Source organism: Hyaena hyaena, unplaced genomic scaffold, assembly GCF_003009895.1.
Source record: "Hyaena hyaena isolate Hyena2069 unplaced genomic scaffold, ASM300989v1 scaffold_6, whole genome shotgun sequence".
In the NCBI taxonomy this organism is placed as follows: Eukaryota; Metazoa; Chordata; class Mammalia; order Carnivora; family Hyaenidae; genus Hyaena; species Hyaena hyaena.
In genome coordinates this window covers 3868529-3887753 of record NW_024080638.1, presented here as the reverse complement: position 1 = coordinate 3887753, position 19225 = coordinate 3868529, and the positions used below count along the sequence as shown (strand labels likewise).

At 47.5% G+C, this 19225-nt stretch overlaps 1 protein-coding gene across 2 annotated transcripts in view; it reads left to right on the top strand.

The window, feature by feature from the left end:
- EPB41L4B (erythrocyte membrane protein band 4.1 like 4B) overlaps positions 1-17395 on the top strand; it is a 132188-nt gene extending 114793 nt beyond the window's left edge. Inside the window, exons 22-26 of one of the 2 annotated variants that reach the window (XM_039239940.1) lie at positions 2084-2161; positions 8601-8705; positions 11289-11357; positions 13668-13813; positions 14720-17395. In XM_039239940.1, the coding sequence (XP_039095871.1) occupies positions 2084-2161; positions 8601-8705; positions 11289-11357; positions 13668-13813; positions 14720-14789 (468 nt within the window). In that variant the 3' untranslated portion in view covers positions 14790-17395. The remainder of the gene's footprint in view (positions 1-2083; positions 2162-8600; positions 8706-11288; positions 11358-13667; positions 13814-14719) is intronic. The other variant, XM_039239948.1, reaches the window with a different exon arrangement.
- The last annotated feature ends 1830 nt before the right edge of the window (positions 17396-19225 follow it).

Here is a 19225-nt window from a genome sequence, read left to right as displayed (position 1 = left end):
TTAGTGCAGGGCATCCCATGTGCATTTAAACTTGGCTCAATCAATTGTGTGCTCATAAAACAAGGGTAACAACCACCAGGGCAGGGTTTTTATAGAACTGTCCCCAAAAGATGACCTAACAGTTTATGAGACACAAATGGTATAATAAAGACCTTGCAACTTGTACTTTAAGAGAAATGGGAGAGGCTTTTGAGGGCAATTTTGATTTTAGAATATCATCTCTATATAATTCACGCTGCACTGTAAAGATAGAAAATAAGAAATGTCCCCCCCCCCAATGGAAAATCTGGAGGAATGAAAACATAGAAGCATCCCCATCTCATTCCTTGTATCAGATGGCCCTTACAAATAGTTTAAAAATGGGAAATATAATTTTATTCATCAGTTTGAAATTTTGGGAAGTTTCCAGCAATATGAATAGGCTGCTCAAGACATTTCTCTTGGTTTGCTCTGAATGACCCTTGGCTGCGGTCATTCTACAGCAAGTGGTCCAAATACATCCAAGCCTATCGCTCTACAAGTAGATGCCGAGTCAAAGTCTGCTTGGTCTATGGAGCCCACTGAGGAATGGTGGTATACGGGATGGGGGCACTGAAGGCAAGACCAGACCCCAGACTGTGCTCCTAGCTGCTCCATTCACACACCTTCTGGCTGCTTGAAATGAGCTGTCACTCCACAGCCCTTGTTTCTCCAAGCCTCAGTTTCCTCCTCCTAAAAATGAGAATAAGATCTGCTTCCCTGCCCAGCTTATGGGCCAGTGTCTGGTCCAGTGGAGGTGACATCTGGGCAAACAGGTCACGATTCCTAATAGCTTCTAAGTAACAATGGGCCAGGCCACATCCTCCTTGACCATGGCCAGTCATTTCCCAGCTCCCTTCCTAGGGTCTTTGGGATACCTTCGTGGTCCTCAGTAGGAGAGCCTGCTCAGGCTGGGGACCCCTCAGCCAGTGACTGGCTCCCTGCTTTCCTGCAGATCAGTTCCTGGTGTCCCAGGTTGGGCTCCCCTGTCTTGTGCAGAGTCCCTGGTACTGCTTTGTCCCCCAAGCGTAGACACAGGTTCCTATCACAGATTCTTCACCATGGTTAAAACCAAGTGAAAATATTTATGAAACAAAGGAGAATTCAGTGGGGATGTCAGTGGCAGCATACCAGAGGCCACAGGGCTCCCTCTCCTGGCCATCTCTCTCCTTAGGGCCCGGCTTGTGTCAAGTTGACGGGGCTTATTTTTTTCCCCACAAAGGGCCTTCAGGCCTCCCATGCTGCTGAGACCCAGGACAGGAGGGAAAAAAATTTTTCCCAAAAACTGAACATGGTTTACAGAGACTGTCTCCCTCCCACCATACAGATCTTCCTCAGTATCATGCAAATGAGAGGTTTTAAAATTTATTTTATTTTTTTAATGTTTATTCTTTTTTGAGAGAGAGAGAGATTGAGTGGGGGAGAGGCAGAGAGAGAGGGAGACACAGAATCCAAAGTAGGCTCCAGGCTCTGAGCTGTCAGCACAGAACCCAAGGCGGGGCTCAAACCCATGAACCGTGAGATCATCACCTGAGCAGAAGTGGGATGCCCAATGGACTGAGCCACCCAGGGGCCCCACTTTGGGGCTTGAGCTCATAACCCTGAGACCCTGAGATCAGGAGTCCCGTGCTCTACCAACTGAGCCAGACATGTACCCCCTGTGCACAGAGTTTAGTTGCTTGAGGGCTTGACCCTCTTGATCCAGGATATGGTCTTTACTCTCTCTATATTCGAAGGGCTGTTTGAAGCATCTCCCCCTCCAAAAGACCCGTCAAAGAGCACTGAAAGCACTTAAAGAGAAGCTTTTGGCACCTTTTAAAAGAGGGCAGTTCCTTAGCCTACACACTACTTCTACCCATTAAGGTTTCAGAAAACATTTGGAGTTTGGTCTCTATCATTTGCACACTGCTGGGCAAGGGAACAGTATGAGGGATTGGCAGGGTCATGGGCTCCGTGATAGGAGGGAGGGAGAGGAAAGAGAAAGAGAGAAAACTATTTTCTGGTAAAATTCCCCTGTTGGCCCAGAGCCATCACTAACCAGCAGTGGTTTTGTGCGTCTTCCTAGAGTCCCTCTGACCGAGGAGGTGCCTTTACCTTGGAGCCAGGCGATCTCCTGATGGACTTCACAGAAGCTACTCCTCTGGTAAACCTCCCAATTTGCTAAAACCAGAAAAGCCCCAGACCTTAGAAGCATCTTGACAGTGGGGCCGATAGATGGAGGTGGGCATTGCCGCTGAGAAGGCTCTTCCTTTTGTCCTGCTCACAGCCTGGAGCCTCGGGGATCAGCCCTCGTTCAGGGTTCGGGCACATAGTTCCCTCCACCTCCCCGGAGGGCCGCTGCAGGGGTCCCGCCCCACCTGTGTGCCGCTCCCATAGGTGTAGGGCTCCTCAGTGCTTCGGTCTTGGCTTCTTGGCTTTTCCTGGGCTGCTCCCCGCCTGCCCCCCCCCCCCCCCCTGGGGCATCTTTTGCTGCCGCTTCCAACACCGTGCTCTGGTCTGAAGCACTGGCTCAAGGCCTCACCCTAGCTTTCCAGGCCCCTCGAGCCTCGCTGCCATCCTCCATCGTCTGCAGACAGGTCTCCCCTGAGGGATGGTGGTCCTCATGGGAGAAGCCCTTTCAGGGGAGAGAGCACTGGACTAGGAGTCATGCAGGCCAGATCTGGCTCCAGTCTCTATTCCCCTCCTCAGGAGCCTCGTCACGGGATAAGGAATGCCATTGTTTTGTCGTGTCTGCCTAAGAGTGCTCTCATGATCACATGAGACAGAGAGCCCTTGACGACCCTAACAGCACCGTAAATGTGTGTGAGATAGTATTCATAGTATTAGATGCCACAGGCAAACATGGAGGTACCTTTGGGTGGGCTCAGCCTGATACTCAAGTGTACTTGAGCATGAATCATGGTCTACATGTGTGGAATGTGAGTCAAAATGTGAATCAAGTCAAAAACTACCTCCTGAGAGTTCACTGCACACCTGGCTTGTGTGCGGCTCTGGGAGTGGACAGGGCAGCTAGAGGCTGGAGGGGAGTCGGGTCCATCAAGGGCCAGGATGGACAGGAGAGCCACACACAACACTCCAGGGGGAGAAGCCAGAAGTGGGAGCCGTTGGGGACCGGCTCACTGGAGGAGAATGTGGTGGATAGGAGTACTTTCTGGAAGGCTTTCAAGAGGAGACAAATGAGGCAAAATGCTGCCTAGGTTTTAAGAGTGATCACCGTCTCTGCCTCAGCTGGCACAGTTAGCTTGTTTGTGAGGTATCTAGTTGTCCCTGTCATCTGGAGAGTTGGTACCGTCTGAGAGCTTCGAGTTAGCACGTTTGGATAAACAGCTGAGAACCGACAGTGGGCGAGACACCCTGCTCTGGGAGCCTTCAGAGTCCCTTCCTTCCCAGGTGGGAGAGAATGCAGCTGAGTTGCTAATGGCTTTCTCCTTAGACGAGTTGTCAAAATAGGGTCCCCCAGAAGCAGGGCCTTCCCTCCTCACCTCTTCATCCCCTTCGCACAGATGGGGAAGTTGAGTCCCAGAGTAGGGTGATCACACAGGCACCAAGCTTGAGCCAGCTCCTTCTCTGGTGCCCTTTGCATTGTCACATTGGGCTAAGTCTGGCATCTGGATTTCAGGAACTTGCGACTTTGGAGAAGAGCTGTGTTTAGAGCGCTCCTCAGACTGAGACAGCAGAGGAAGTGGTGTGGAGGAAGGGATAGCAAGTTAGGCAGCCTGGGCCCCGTGCTGCCTCAGTCTCCCAACTGAGTATCTCAGAGGCCTTATGCTCTAGGGAGGCCACGTGTGGAGGATGGAAGCCAGGGCAGCAGTCTGAGGACACAGTCTAGCTGAAGGGCAGCAAAGCCCTAAAGGACCCAAGAACCCCTGGCGCACAACCTGAGGGCCTATTAAGGCAGAAGGGGGAGAAAGCTGAGTTCCTAGAGCCTCTATTCTATGCCAGGCAGGAATAGAGGACAGTGGAGGAAGATCTCTCTCTGAGTTAGCCTCTTGAGCAACTTTCAGACTGCTGAAGCATGCTGCAATGAGTGCCAAGAGAGAGTCTATAGAAACTGCTACTGCTGTGAAACCCAGTGCCTACCTCTGGGGCCACTGAGAAAAAGAAGGCTTCATAGTGCTAGGGTTTTTAAGTATGAGTAGGAGTTTGCCAGATGGAAGTAATGGGCCAAAGCATTCTATGCAGAGGGTATAGTATAAGCAAAATACTGAGTATTTATTAAAGGTTCCGGCATATCTAAGAAGTTGAGGTAGTTTACAAAAATATATATCATGGCTTTGGCAGGACTGATGGGATTCTCTTAAAAACCATTGTGTTGCAGATCCAGCTGGTAGATCTAATGGCCTCATCTTTATCCTTTCTTTGAACATAGTGGTCTGAGATTAGAAAGGAAGCAGCATCTGCCAGGGACCCAGAGGTCCTCTGATCTGAGGTGCTAATGCCCACCAAGTGAGTATCCTACCTCTGCTTGTACCTCTCTGGCAACAGGGAGTTCATTCCTTCTCTGAGGATACATTGCTTGCATCTCTGGGCTGCTCTGAGCTCCGAAACTGGGTCTGGGGGCGCTGCACTGCCCAGGCACAGGGCAGCCAAGGTCCTTTTACTGCACCGAGACATGGCTTGCCCACTTCACAGCTAAAGTTTGCAGTGAATATCTGTTCTCAGGATGAAGCCTCCTTTGTCTTGCTTGTGTGGGTTTGAGGTGCGAGTGTGTGTCCACAAGGCACATCCACACAGAAGGGATGCTGGAGGGCTGGTATTTTGGCATTAGGAGCCCACTCCATGTGGGGCTTTCCTTGGCATTACTGGCTTTGACTTTACTTCGCTCCAGAGTCCTGTCTCCAGCAGTGCTGCAGGGTCCTAGAGAGGAAGGGGCACTGGCAGCCTGCTTCTCCTGTGTGGACCGTTCCCCTCTATGTGCCCCTCCCCGCATCATAGAAATATAAGCAGAAGTCCCCTGTGTCCTGGTGGAGGTGTCTCTGCCCCAGAAGACAGCGGAGAAGAGACTGGATTTAGGGTCTGGGGCCAGACGAGACTCCGAAAGCTACATTACTACCCTGGTTCCTTGGGCCAGAGCTAGAAGAACGTACCCACGCACGAGCGAGCAAGAGAGAGAGAGAGAGAGAGAGCGCGCGAGCGTGAGCGAGCGAGCTGGGACCAGATTCTCTCGCCTTCATCCAGCTTGGTTCTACCAAGATAGTATCAGTGCTAGTTTAACCCTTATGACTCCAACCCTGATGATGGAGTCTCTGCGTAGAGTGATTTTCAAAGAAGCATAGTCCAAACAGCTGAGAATAATAACAAGTTTCAGTCTTTAACTGGCATCTCTCAAAAATCAAGATTAAATTATCACCTCCCTGGTAACACTTCTCAAATCGCATCTTGCTTCCTTCTTAATTCTCTTGCACTCTGTCCGACTCCAAGGATTTTCATCCCAAACTCTCCAAAAAAAAAAAAACTTTCCAGCATCACTCTTTGCAATGTTCTTTCCTCCTTTTCCCGTATCTTTTCTGCTCCAGTGCCCAACTCTTTTCTTATGCAGTTCAGTTTAGCAGTATCAGCCCTGTGCAGCTGTTGTCTGCCCATTGCCGGAATCTGCATCCCAGATCTGGCAGTCGCTTTCTGCCTGGGATGGAAGTTTCTGCCTGGGTGGGGTTTCTGCCTGGGATGGAAGAGGTGGGGCGCGAGGGGTCGGGGAGGGAAGAAGGCAAGCGAGTAAAGGCAGCACCCACTGTCCATTTGGTGTCCTCCTTTGGGAGGTGAGTGTGGGCACGTGCACAGGGTGCTGGTGTTAGAGTGGATGGAGGGGGCGTTTACACATCAATCGTGCCCCCCCCCCCCCCCCCGCGTCTAGCATGCTAACTTCTCTCCTTTGGTGACACACACCATGAACACCTGTGTCTTCTGTGTTCCTGATGCTTTCCCTTTAGGGCTTATCCCTCCCCCATCCCCATACTTCATAAACCACTCACCCAGCTGCAAAGCAGAGGCAGTCACAACCTAGGTCTGTTCTGGGCAGAGAGTATTAGTCAAGGGTTCATGTGCCAGGGAGGAGACTGGCCTGGCCAAAGGAAGGTTCTGTAGCCCGGGGGGAGGGAAGTGCCTTGTGTTGGGTGTCAGAAGGACTGGGTTTTCATCCATCTGAGTAACCTCATTTCTGTTTTGAGCCTCATTCTATCAGGAGGCCTGAAGCTTGATCTGAGGTCAGGTCAGGGTACCTCTTCCATCTTCCTCGGGATTCATCCGTCTTCTCCAGGGCACAGGGAGCTGGACGGAAGTCTACTTAGTTAGTGATGTCATCTGTTTGCTGATACATCTGAGGCACTCCCTGCTTCCTTCATGCCCCTTTTGGGTGGGTGGGAGTCACTGTCCTGCTTGGCATGAGAATCTCTACTTATTAGACAATACCCCCCCAATCATTCTGCCCTAGCTATACCTAGGCAGAGGGACACCGGTCCCTCTCTGCTCTTTAACCCCTGTTCCCTGGCCTCCACCTGTGGAGTACAGGCCCCTCAGGTCAGACTTCCCAATGTCAACCGCTCCCCACTTTGCCTCTGACTTTTCTCTCCAGTCCTCAAACTGGCAACCTCTCTTCTTATCTGGATGTTGAAGAAGCCTTACACATTTTCAGTGTTCGTTTGTCTATGCCAAAAATCTTTCTGTTCCCCAAAGAGTCAGATTTTAAAATTCAAAAGCCAAGTAGCTTAGAAGAACCTAGCTGCTTGAATGTGGAAAAAACCCAAGGAGGAGAGGAAATGCCGGTAGGAAAAAATAAAATAAAATAAAATAAAATAAAATAAAATAAAATAAAATAAAATAAAATAAAATAAAATAAAATAAAATAAAATATTATTTCAAAATAGTATCCTATTTCACGTGTTCTCCTATTTCCTGTTCATTTACTAACAGCTGCTTACTTAGAAAGGTCAGAAACGTTTGGGGGATGGATCAGCATATCTTTACTATAAAAGCCCAATGCTAGGCAAAGCCTTCAGTCATTCATCATAATCTTCAGCTAAGACACAAGTGGCCGGTACAGATTTTGGCACTTGGCAGCATGTCTGTGTTTGTTGATCATTTACTCCAGCTTTTATTTTCTTCAAAAAGCACACCTGAGTGCCTGCTTATCTACGGAGGTAAAGGCCCCGTGGCCTGGGGTCCCTGGTAGTGGGTTCTGGCTGGGGCAGTGTTGAGTACCGAGGCTGGAGCCCACCCCACTCAAGTCTCAAAGGCCATCTTGTGGAGGGGAGGGTTCATACTGAGCACAGGAGAGAGCAGCGGAGGGATTCTCAGCCGGCTGATGAAACTTGACTGCAAATGGCTAATATGGACTCACTTGCTTCTGAAGAATGGATGCACAAACAATCAACAAGAGGGTCTAGAACCACAGATTCAGACTTTACAGATGCACTTTTTCTGCATCTCCAAATCTGAACAGTAAACTGTTGGCGAAGTAACGGTTGTAAAAGCCCTCTGGGACTCGCCCAGCACAATTGTAAAGAGGTCAGAATCAGATCAATTTGGAGACAGAAAAGATGCCTGCAATTTTCTTGACCGTGTTTCAATGAAACCTACCCAGAGACTATACTTCGTTGGTTATGGCAGAATGTTACCAACTAAGGAAGCTCTTTTGAACTAAAGGGTGCATGTATTTATGCTCTGGAGTGAATGGTCCCTCCTTGCAACACACACTAACCCTATCAGCGGCCCCCTCTCCTAGCATCAGAGCATTCTCTCTTCACCATCCTCATCCTCACCGGTACAAGCTGTTGGACCTCTGCTGGTGCATGGCACTACTTAGATCTGGGCTGGGGAACCCAGTACCCCAAGCGATGTGGCTTGTCTCACAATGCCTGATATCTTCCAGCTACAGCAACAAGGTGCCTCAGTGGTGATATGAGATGTCATGGCCTGGGCCATGGGGATGGGAGCGGTGGAGGGGTGGGGGAGGGGAGGGTGGTCAGAGCCATTATGTTTTCTGGACATAGATAACAAAAAGCCATGACAGATTAAATCCCAAAGTCCATGTTCCTCCTCGCTGATGTAAGTCTTTCCTGGAAGCACTCTGTTGGATACCTGCTGGCCACACCATGATGTGGGCCCTTACTTAGCAGAGTACAGGAGGCCACCAGGCATGGCAGGCCAACACGCTCAAGTGTGTGGCCACTCCTCACACGGCCAGCATCGCTAATTCATCGCGGCTCTCTTTCTGGCTTGGCCCGGCCAGTGCTTCAGGAAGCTACTGCCAGACCCGCGCAGTTGGCACAGGAGATGGCCCCTGCCTGGCAACCCCGCGAATGGGGTTTTTGATGGGTTGTTCTGCTTGGATAGTGGAGAAAACAGATGAGAGCCAGGGAGGAGGAGAAAAGGTGGGAGAATTGGGAGGAGGGGGCCTAGAAGCCAGCTGGCCAGAGGCTAGAAGCAGGCTTGGGCGAGGCTGGTCCGGAGCAGTCTGGAGTTGACAGATCCTTCTTGCACTGTGCTGTCTTTCTCTCCTTCCCTTCCCTTCCCTTCCCTTCTCTCCTCTGCCTCCTCCCCTTCTCTCACCACCTCCTCCTCCCCTTCTCTCCCCTCCTCGAGAGCAGGCAGAGCCCGCCAGCGCCCCCCACTGTGCCCACTCTCCACTCTCTCCCCCCATGAAGGAAGAGACCACTGGAGTTTGCATGCACCCTCCAATCAAAACGAGGCTGGTAGGTACCCTGGCAGGGAGAGGTGAGGCGGGCCGGGGCCCCCAGGCGGCCACCCCGTGCGAGTGTGTCAGCACTTCTGGAAGGGCCCAGCCCACAGGTGCTCCGACTCCAGGATGGATACATAGTTTGGCCAAATCGGGACACACGGCTGCCGGCCTGCCCTCTGTCTCCGGGTCTCAAGAGCCAGAAAGAGTTCATTTTCGCGAAGTTTTGATAAACCTACATGAGGAAAATCTTAGCTGCATTTCCATTGAAAAGAAAAACTTATTTTTTTAAACTTGTCTTTTCCTGCTATTTTCCAAGATAGCAGGATGAGTGTCACATGACAACCTGAAAGGAAACAGCCATAATTCCAACCTAGCAGTTTCTTTTTCGTTCTTTTTTTTTCATTCTTACATATTTCCTTCTAGTATTTATTCATATTCATTCATAATTTTGCAGTGTTGAGTCGTAGTATCCATATCATGTCCTGGTTTTCTCTTTTCAATGAATGCTGGATTGCCTCTCCTTGTTCTTGTTGCCACATAGTAAATGACTGTATATATTCCATCCGGGGGAGTGGCTGACCATTCACCTAACACATTCTGACCGCGGGACTGTGCTTTGTGTCCAGTTTGTTGCTATTCCAGGGAACACAAAACGCTTTTGCATCAGGCTAGATAGACCCTGCTGGGTTCAATACCCTGACTTTGACTTTGCTCCCTTTCTAAAGTGAGTCTACCAAGAGACAGCACCTCAGAAGAGGAAATATACTTTGCCACAGCCGGGTGACAGAGTGTAACTGTTGGGATAGATTTTTTTTTTCTTGGAGAAGATATAAAATCATTCTTTGAAGCTGCCAAAGTTTATGTTTCTTTAATAGCGGTAATAGACCTCTTTTCCCTTCTATTTCTACTTCACGATGGTCTGAGAGTCTTATCTGTATGCACCTTTCCCCTCTGCCAGTGGTCTCAGAACGCAGGCGGCACCGTTAGGCCCAGGAGGAGAATGACCATGGGGCTTTGCCTGCTCACGCCGTGTTGCAGGCAGCCGCTACTGGCAATTTGAGTTGGTGCCTGGGTCTTTTTTTTTTTTTTTATGTTTATGTAGTTATTCTTGAGAGAAAGAGAGAATACTAGCAGGGGAGAGGCAGAGAGGGAGAGAGAGAGAGAATCCCAAGCAGGCTCTGTGCTGGCAGTGCAGACCCCAACGCAGGGCTCAAACTCACAAACCGAGAGGTCATGACCTGAGCCAAAGTCTAGTCAGACGCTTAACCAACTGAGCCACTCGGGCCCTCTGGCCCCTGAGTCTTAAGGCACTTTGCGGCCCATCCTGGGACTTTTGAGATGTTTGAAGAGGCCAGAGAAAGTTTAGGGAAGGGGAGCGGGAATGGACTGGACATCTCCGTGCACATTGCAGAGACATTGTCATTTGCAGATTGGTTGAGACGTACTCCATTCATTCAGAAAACCTCAGCAGATCTGAGTGTGGTCTGATGCGCTCTTGCTCATCTCTACCTTAACCCCTGTCGGAGTGACTCAAGGCCATCAAGTAGCTCCCCCAGGGTCCACGAACCAGCCCCTGGGAGAGACATAAAAGTCACTGCCCATGTTCAGTGGTGGCTTCAGTGTCCCAACTGCAGCCCTCTGGTGGCAGGTGGCACAGCGTGCATTTGCTGGCAGGTATGCGAGCAGTTTCTGTGCCCTGGGGGCGGCGGGCAGAGCTAATACCAGAGTCATCAGGCCCCTGGGCTTGCTGGGAGTCCTCTAGGCCAGTGTAAATGAATAAGCCCACTCTACATTCCCCAAGGCCTTCAGGAGGCCAGAGACAAAATGACCAAAGGGAAAGGAATGGAAGCAAAGGCTCTTTTTGGGCCCGCACCACCGCCTGCTCAGGCCAGTGCCCGCGCTCTGCGGCACTGTTTTATGTTATGTTCAGACTAGCTGTGTGCCGCAGCTCTGAGCACAGTGCCTCCTTTTATTCCCAAAGGCCACGGTGGCAGGATTCTCACGTGCTTCCAGGGGTTTCCCCCAGGTTTGCCTCTGTGGCCCACAACTGACAGGGAGTCCAAACACCACAGGGAATAGACAGGGAATACTTTCTGGCCTAATTAGTGCAAGCCTCCTGGTGCCCTGTCTGCTGTCACAGACTGCGTCCCAGGGTGTGGCCTGTCAGCAACTTCTAGTCCGTGGCCGCAGCTGTGGGGAAACCACCAGCAACCAGGCAGCTCTTGCCGGCCTCATTACATACCCTGATCATGGCCTTTTATGGATCAGGCCATACAGAGGGCTCAGCATGCCTGGGGGCCCACACAGCCTCCAGGGATGAAGTTCTAGGGCAAGCTAAGCGTGGGGTGCCCTACAAACATGGGACTGCAGTCCCTCATCCGTGCTGGGTCCTGGCCCTAACAACGCAGTGGACCGGCACAGATACAACCACTGGCCCAAAGGCCTCAGGGACTTCTGTGCGTTTCCTGATACGAGCCGTGTGGGCTCTGCGTCTGCCTCCCTGAGCCCTTCAGTTTGGCGTGAAAAGTGCATCGCCAAAGATTCCAAACTGCTTTCTAATCCAAAAGTAACCCTCTGGTCTTTCTCTTTTTTGAAGATAAAAACATTCCCGGCTGATCCAGTGACCCCGTTTCCTGATGCTTTCATTACAGGGCCACAGTTCACCGTAAGTAGATTCAGAAAACAGATCTGTGCTTTAAAATGTTCCCATGCGGCAGGCTGTTCTGTGGAATGCCAGACAATGATGTCGACCGCTTCTTCTAATCCTCTGAACTCTCTCAGGTTGGGAAGGAGTGGGGTTTGGGGTCCACCTCTTTTCGTTGTTTTAGGTTATTGAGGTGAGCATCGTGTAAGTAAAACTGACCATTCTAAAGTGACATTTAGTACATTTAGTGTCATGGAGCCATGACTTCTAGTTCTGAAACATTTTATCACCCCCACAGGAAACCTCATTCCCATTACACAGTCACTCCCATATCCTCCCTCCCCCCAGCCCCTGGCAATCACCAATCTGCCTTCTGTCTCTATGGGTCTCCCTAGTGTGGATAGTTCACACAAATGGAATCATATAATAATAATATGTGACCTTTTGTGCTTCTTTCACTGAGCATCATGGTTTTGAGGCTCATGCACATGGTAGGGTATATCAGTACTTCACTTCTTTTTATGGTGGAGTAATATTCCATTCCATGTATATACCCCACTTTGTCGCTCCATTCATTCACTGCTGGGTATTTGGCTATCGTTAATAATGCTGCTGTGAACATGTGTGTACGTGGGTTTGTTTGAGTTCCTGTTTCCAATTCTTTCGGGTTGGATTTACATCTTGATAATGGTGTGATCTTAGGTAAGTTGCTTCGCCACTCAGCACCAATCTCCTCTTATTTGAGTAGAAATAGTAATACAAATATCCTCCTTGTATCCGCTTCAGGATACAAAAGCGATCAAGGACCTGGCCCAACACTACCAACCACAGAATGTTCCGCAGGTGTCAAGTATGGTGGTGGTTTCTCAAGGCTGGAGAGGCAGGGGGTGTCATTAATGAGAGCAGGTCGTCATGACCACTGGCTTCAGGTCCCCACCACCCTTTGCATCATGGGGCAGCTTATTTCAGCTCTGTAAGATGTCAAAGTACTGTTAAGCTTTAAACGCTGTAGTTTCCTCATCTGCAAAATGAATGAGTTTGATGATTTTCAGACTTCTTTTCAGCCGCAAGTCTTTTCTTTAAATGAAAGCTTCTGCAGAACTCACTGTATAATGAGTGGCTGCATGGAGCAGAAGCGGAGAGTCTAGGATCACCTCCTCTTTCCCCTCACCATCTCCTCCTTGTAATTCCTAGAACTGAGTGATCCCTAAGGCTCCTTCCAGAGACTTTCTGGCCAGCCCGGAGGATCTGTGAGGTGGGCTGGGGTGGCCTAAGGGTAGCCAAAAGTGCAGTCTCGTGAGTTAGGTGAGGGTCCCTACCTGAGGTGTTTTTAGCCAAGTGGAGAGAGAGGGAGGGAGCAGTGGCTGGTGCAGCTTTCAGAGGTTTGAACAGAAGTAAGAAGGTGTCCGGCAGTCCAGGCAGAGGCAAAAACAGGTTCCTAGCCTAATGCATGTCTAAGGTCCTGAACCGCTTCCAGCACCTGCCTTGTAAGGACCAGAGGGCTTGAGACACAGGGGCTGGGCCAGGCTGTTAAATGCCACCTCCCCTACATTCATCCTGGCCCTGCAGTCTCACCGGGCACAGCTCCTCAGCCGGAAGCTCCACCTCCACTCCCCTCAGCTGGCCCGCGCCGGGCCCTCTGGCCTCCTGCCCAGCCTTGGCAGTGCTGTGAGACACCCAGGGAAGGCCTTCCTGAAAAGCTGGGGGCCAAGATGGAGCAGGAAGCCAGTGTCAGAAACCACACTGGGACTTTTAAGAATGAGGCAAGAGTTGGCTCAAGGGCAGCAGTTTTACCAAGTTTCAAGATAATACTGATGCCGCGAGCCTGGGGACCACACCTTGGGAAGCACTGCTGTAGTGGTGAAAAACACCAGTGATGCAGTCAGCTAGTCCTGGTTCTTAACGCTTACTGTGTGACCTACGGAAAATTACTTTACCTCTCTGGGACTTACTTTTCTCGTTCATAAAATCACTTTGAAGATATGCATTTTTTTTTCACCTTTTAAATCTTGAAACCAGAAAATTCATTACATTAGTGGGCGTGATAAAGTTTGGCCATACTTTTCATCCTCTGTGGCATATGCAAAAATGAGGGCTCTTAGAATTGATGGTGTCTAATGTGATGAAATATGACCTCTACCTTAAGAGTTGTCGAGAGAGTGTATATGTAAAATGCCTGGGCCAATATAAAAATCATTAAATAAGTGGTAATTGGTTTTAGCTATTATTTAAAAATATCAGGAACTGTGTGGTTAGGCTTAGGGAGGAGCTGACAGTATAAAAACGGAACCCAAATTGAGATTGATTTCCTCTTTTCTGTTTCCTCGACAGGCAGATTTTAGAGACAGTAAATTACCGTGCTGTCCTGGCCAGTCTTCCCCGCTGATTCCAGCAGTGACCCTGAGGCCTTTGACAGAGACCATCTCCACCGTGCAGACCATCTACACCACGCGGAAGCCTGTTTCTCTGGCAGCCAGGTGAGTCACTGGCAGCAACTCTGGTGACAGGGAGATCAGGCATAGGCTCCAGTTCCATTGTGTTTTTGACATCTGTAAGCCTTTTATTTATTCTTTCATTCATTTATTCAGTGAGTATTTATTGAAATGTCTGCAAAGGCTGGATAGTATTCTAGGCCCTAGGGATGTATAGTGAGCAAAACATAAAAGTCCTCCCTTTATGAGTTCAAAATTAGTGTTCGAGAAGGTGAGACAGAGATTAAACACATGTGTGTGTGTGTGTGTGTGTGTGTGTGTGAGAGAGAGAGAGAGAGAGAGAGAGAGAGAGAGGGGGGAGATGACAAGTTAGGGAGGAAAATGAAACCAACAAAGGCAATAGGGCATTCTGGGATGGCCTCATTGAGATAGTTTTAAGCAGAGACCTGAGGTGGGGAAGGAGCAGGCTTCACATATTTGAGGAAAGAGTATACTCATCTCAGGGAGTAGCCGATGCTAAGGCTTCTAAAATGGAGCATGCCCAGGATGGTTAAGGAAGAGTAAAGGGGCCAGTGTAGCCAGAGCAGAATGAATGACGGGACCCTGGACATCTTCCCATTCACTTGGAAGAGCTTTACTGAGAGGCTGCTATGTACCAGGTCCTGGAGCTAGGCTCTGGGGCGAGGCTTTGGGGCTTCAGAGATGAATGGCATGTACAGTCAGTCTGCTGGCAAGCAGTGCCCTGAAGAACTCTCAGTCTGGTGGCGGAAGCCGGCGGGCAGCCAGACAATTTCAGGTCATTTTAACACTGGCAAATATCAGGGGTCCTTAAGGAGCCTGAAAGCGCAGAAGTCGAGAACCGAGGTCAGGAGAGAAGATGAGAGAGTGGAATCTGTTTTTGTCATTTTTAGTGCAATTGCTCTCATGATTTTGTCACCTACTCTTCTTCAGTGCAGAGACGCTCCGGCAGGAACTGGAAAGAGAGAAAATGATGAAAAGACTATTGATGACCGAACTGTGAAATTCTCCCCTTGTTGCCTGGAGGATGGCATGGTGCCTTCTGTCCGTTTTCTTTCTTCGGGCTTTGAGTGCTCACTCCAGCACAGCACACAGATGTGTGCTCTGTTCACCAGGTCTCCGTGGCTGGTTGAAGCCAACTTCCGGCTTGACTTTATTGGAGAAGTTATTCTCTGTCTTCTGAGTATTAGAGCTTTTCTGCTACTCAGTATAGATGGGACGGGATTTGGTAAGCCTAGGAGAAGAAAGATAGGGAAGTGGGATTCCTTTTTAGTACGACCTGTGTGTATATATTAATAACCACAGGGGGTTAATATGGCATGGAATCCTTTGCTATCAGTCCTAACCATGATTTTGTATGATTGAAACTTGCACCAAGCTTTGACTGTTTGTTAAAGAGTCATTTTTAATGAGAGAATAATTCTTTACTGCTGGTTTTTCATTTACACTGGTAATTATACAGCTCTTATAAAGTCCTTAACACTCATTTTTATTCAGACATGAGTCGATGAACTAAAAAAAAAAAAAAAAGAAAAAGAAAACAGAAAAAAGTTGTGATCACCAGGACTGAAGCACTTTCAGCGAAATCCAAAATATAATTTAACTTGTGGGTTTGTTGGATACGATATTATTTAGATAAACAGAACTTTTCACTAAACCCAAAGTAGGAAATTATAGCTTAAATTGTCTAAAAATCATTTACAAGGATGAGATAGTTCAATACCAAGATCCATTTGGGTGTTCCATAGAAGAAAACTATTTCTAAAGTTGATCAATTCTTGTCCTGTTGATAGAACCTTGACTAGATGACACTTTGCTCTCTTTTTATATAATTTCAAGAAATGTGTTTTTAAATTTTTATTATGCACTTGAACAACTTTGCAGGAATAAAGGCACCCCCTCGCCACAAACTAGCCCTCTAAATTGTTTCCCAAGCTCTCAATGAATATGCACACATTTTTTCATAGCTGTGATCAGTGTGTACATACTTTTTGGTTGTACTTCTCCACCTAACGCGTATCTTCCCTTTTTAACACAGATCCTCCTCTCACCAATTTAAATGTCTCTATATCCACATAACATGGTTAACTCACTTCTCCCCATTATTAGATATTTGAGTTCTATCCAATTTTTCACTCTTATAAATAGTGCTGCTATGAATGCCTTTGTAAAAGATGCTTCTTCCTTTGGGAATATCTCCAAAGAGGATCACAAGGTCAAAGAGCATGAAGTACTTTATAGCTCTTGTTTCATATTGCCAGATTGCTTTCTAGAAAGATCCAGTCTCTCGGTTGGAAGGACCTTAAAGGTCATTAGTTCAATTCCCCTGTTCCCTCTGAATGCTTGAATCCGTCTACAATTTATAATGCCACCAGCAATGTATAAGCATTTCTACTTACCAGTAGTTCTGCCAGTATTGGGTTTTGCCATTTTAACTTATTTTTTGCTTGTTTAATAGATGTGTATAGTTGTTCTTGAAAGGTGGTTTTATTTCATTAATTGCTAGCAAGGCTGAGCACTTTTCCATGTGATGATTTACTAGCTGTATTTCCTTGTGTGTAGAATGTCCATCCATTTCTTATGACCACTTGTTAAGTGGAATTGATCTCATGTATTTGTATCAGAACTGTATTTTTATGTTGTATAGTTTGCTCTCCTGTCCCTATCCTTAAAACTGAATGGTGCCAATAATTTGATACTAATGATTATAAAAAAAAAAGTAATGCCTCACTTACTAGCATTGTTGTAAAATGAGGCATGTAAGCAAATATTCAGATAACAGAGGATTAACCCTTTAAGTGCTGAACTTTAAGATTTTAATATTTTTTTTGAGGGAAATCTTTCTAAAATGCATTATGCACTTCCCTGCCTTAGGAAACAGAGTATACTGGAGAGTATTTAACCTTTTCTTGATGAGTCATGGTCATCATTGTAAAAATCAGCCCCTTTTGTACCTTGGTGTGGTGCAGTGATGCCATCAGGAGCTATCAAAATACATAGGGCTTGGCTTTGCCTTTCACAGATTATTGTGCTGTTTTCACTGATGAATTTTACTGCTTTCTGCTCTATTGGTGAAGCCATCTGGGGCAGTTGTGGTGTTTGGGACTTTTTACTCCCAGACTGCATGACCCCTGGCTATACTTTGAAACAGCTTTACTTGTTCTTTATCTTGTGCACATGATACAAATGTGTTCCTGTACAAGACGGGGGAGCTCTCTGTTTCTAGGGTTGTAACCTCTTGCCAATCCAGCACCCTCCTCCTCCTCTAACCTGCTTTCTGAGTCTTCTGCTCTTCAATTCCTGCTCTCTGATGGAAGCCTCCAGGGAAAAACGGAAGTGTTCTTGGGGAAGCGAGGAGACCAAGTATGACCTAAGTGTCAGGTGTGCTTTGCTACTGAGGAGGGATGCATGGGCTTTTTTGGACGCTGTTTTCAGGAGGCTCTGAGCCTCCTGCTTTTCTCCCCACATCCCCCTGGGTTCACGGATGCTTCAGAAGTCGATATCACTGGAAGTCTGATTGCAACAAGTTGGCTGTTACTGTACATGAAAACCCAGTACCTTTGGCAGCTCAGCTCTAACCAGTAAAATCAAGAAGATTCCGTTGTTTCAGCAGTTGTCCTGGTTATTTGCCTACTTAAATGTAATGACAGGTGCTTGGCATGGTGACCTGAGGAGATGACATCGTGTTGGGTAGATTCCTAGGGACAAAAATGAATTGCTATAATTGCTTCACCATTTGTATGTACTTAAAATGACAGCACCATACGGTCACACAACACATACCTTATGTCCGGGGGTGGGGGCCAGCTTGTTGAGATAATCATGTCAAAATAAGGGCTCCAACCTGTGGGCCACAGACTCCTGGTGGGCATGGGTAGGAGTATTACAAGGGGCCTAGGAATCCTGCGGTTCACCGAGTTTGTGGATTGTAGACTGCATCAGAAGATCCTTATGTTTGGAGAGTTTAGAAAGTAGGTCCTAAAGCATTCAGAAGATCCCATCTGAAGGCACCCCAAATTTTGTATTCCCAAAATATCACAGGAATATCCTAGCATCTTTATCTTTCTTTTACCATCTCAGTTTTTTTAAAACTTGGAGTTCACCATTTAAACCATTTTAAAACATACAGTTTGGTGGTTTTTTGATATGTTCCCAATGTTGTACAAACATTACCACTAATTCAGAACATCTCCATCATTACCAAAAGAAACTGCCTGTCCACAGTGATCAGTTCCCCCACCTCCTTATCTCCTTGGCAACCACTAATTTTACTCTCTGTCTCTGGATTTCTGGCTCTGGATTTGCCTAATCTGGACATCTCATATAAATACAATCAAACAAGATGTGGTCCTTTGTGCCTGGCTTCTTTTACTTACCACAATGTTCTCAAGGTTCATCCATGTTGGAGCATGTACCAATACTTCATTCCTTTTTATTGGTGAATAATATACCATTGTATGGCTGTACCACATTTTGTTTATCTATTCATCAGTTGATAGACATTTGAGTTGCTTTCCCTTTTTGGCTCTTATGAATAATGTCAACATTCATGTACAAGTTCTGTATGAACGTATGTTTTCCGTTCTCTTGGGTATATAACTGAGATTGGAATACAGCTGGGTCATACGACAATTCTATGTTTAACTTTTGGAGAAACTATCAAGATCGTAGCTTGTATTTCATAAGCAACCAAAAGTGAAAAAAAATCACATATACTAGGCAGTCAGAAGATTGGGTATATCTGTTACTGGTTAGACACTGTAATGCAACACTGAGAGGCAGTTTTTATAAAGAAAAATGTTGTAGAGAAACAGTTTTGATGAAAAGAGAAAATAAAAGTGCTGTCTTTTCAAAATGAAAATGAAATTAAACTCAGGTGTATCTCCAAGTTCTTGTTTCAATTGCTGGCCTCTGGTTAGCCAGTAGTCTCAGAATGTTCAGGAAATGTGCTTCCCCCAGAAAATGTACACTATTGAGAAAACCACAGTATTTCTTGGCTGCCCAGCAAATTCACATCACTGGGAAGCAGAGGGTCTCTGAAAAACCTGGGATGTAACAAAGACGGGAACAGGTCTCCCACCAGGGCTCGAATCTTATAAAAAGAAAACTCCAAAGGTAATTTAAGTGAATGGGAGAGAACTCCATGAAAAGAAGCAGCCAAGTCAGTAGGGAATTGAGGACCGGAGTAGGTTCCAAGGCCCTGATGAGGCACGCAGACTTGGAGTGACCCGTGATACCTATGAGTATTGGCCCTAGGAAAAAAAAATCCGTGCATCACATGCTCCAGCACTTTCATAATAAGGTCCTCACACCACCCCTGGAGCTCATCTGTGGCCCCCTTTGAGTCCATGGAATCCAGGTCCCTTGATCATTGAAATCCACAGATTACCTGCAAGCCTCATTTTAGACTGTGGTTGCAAACCCACCTCCAACCCCCCC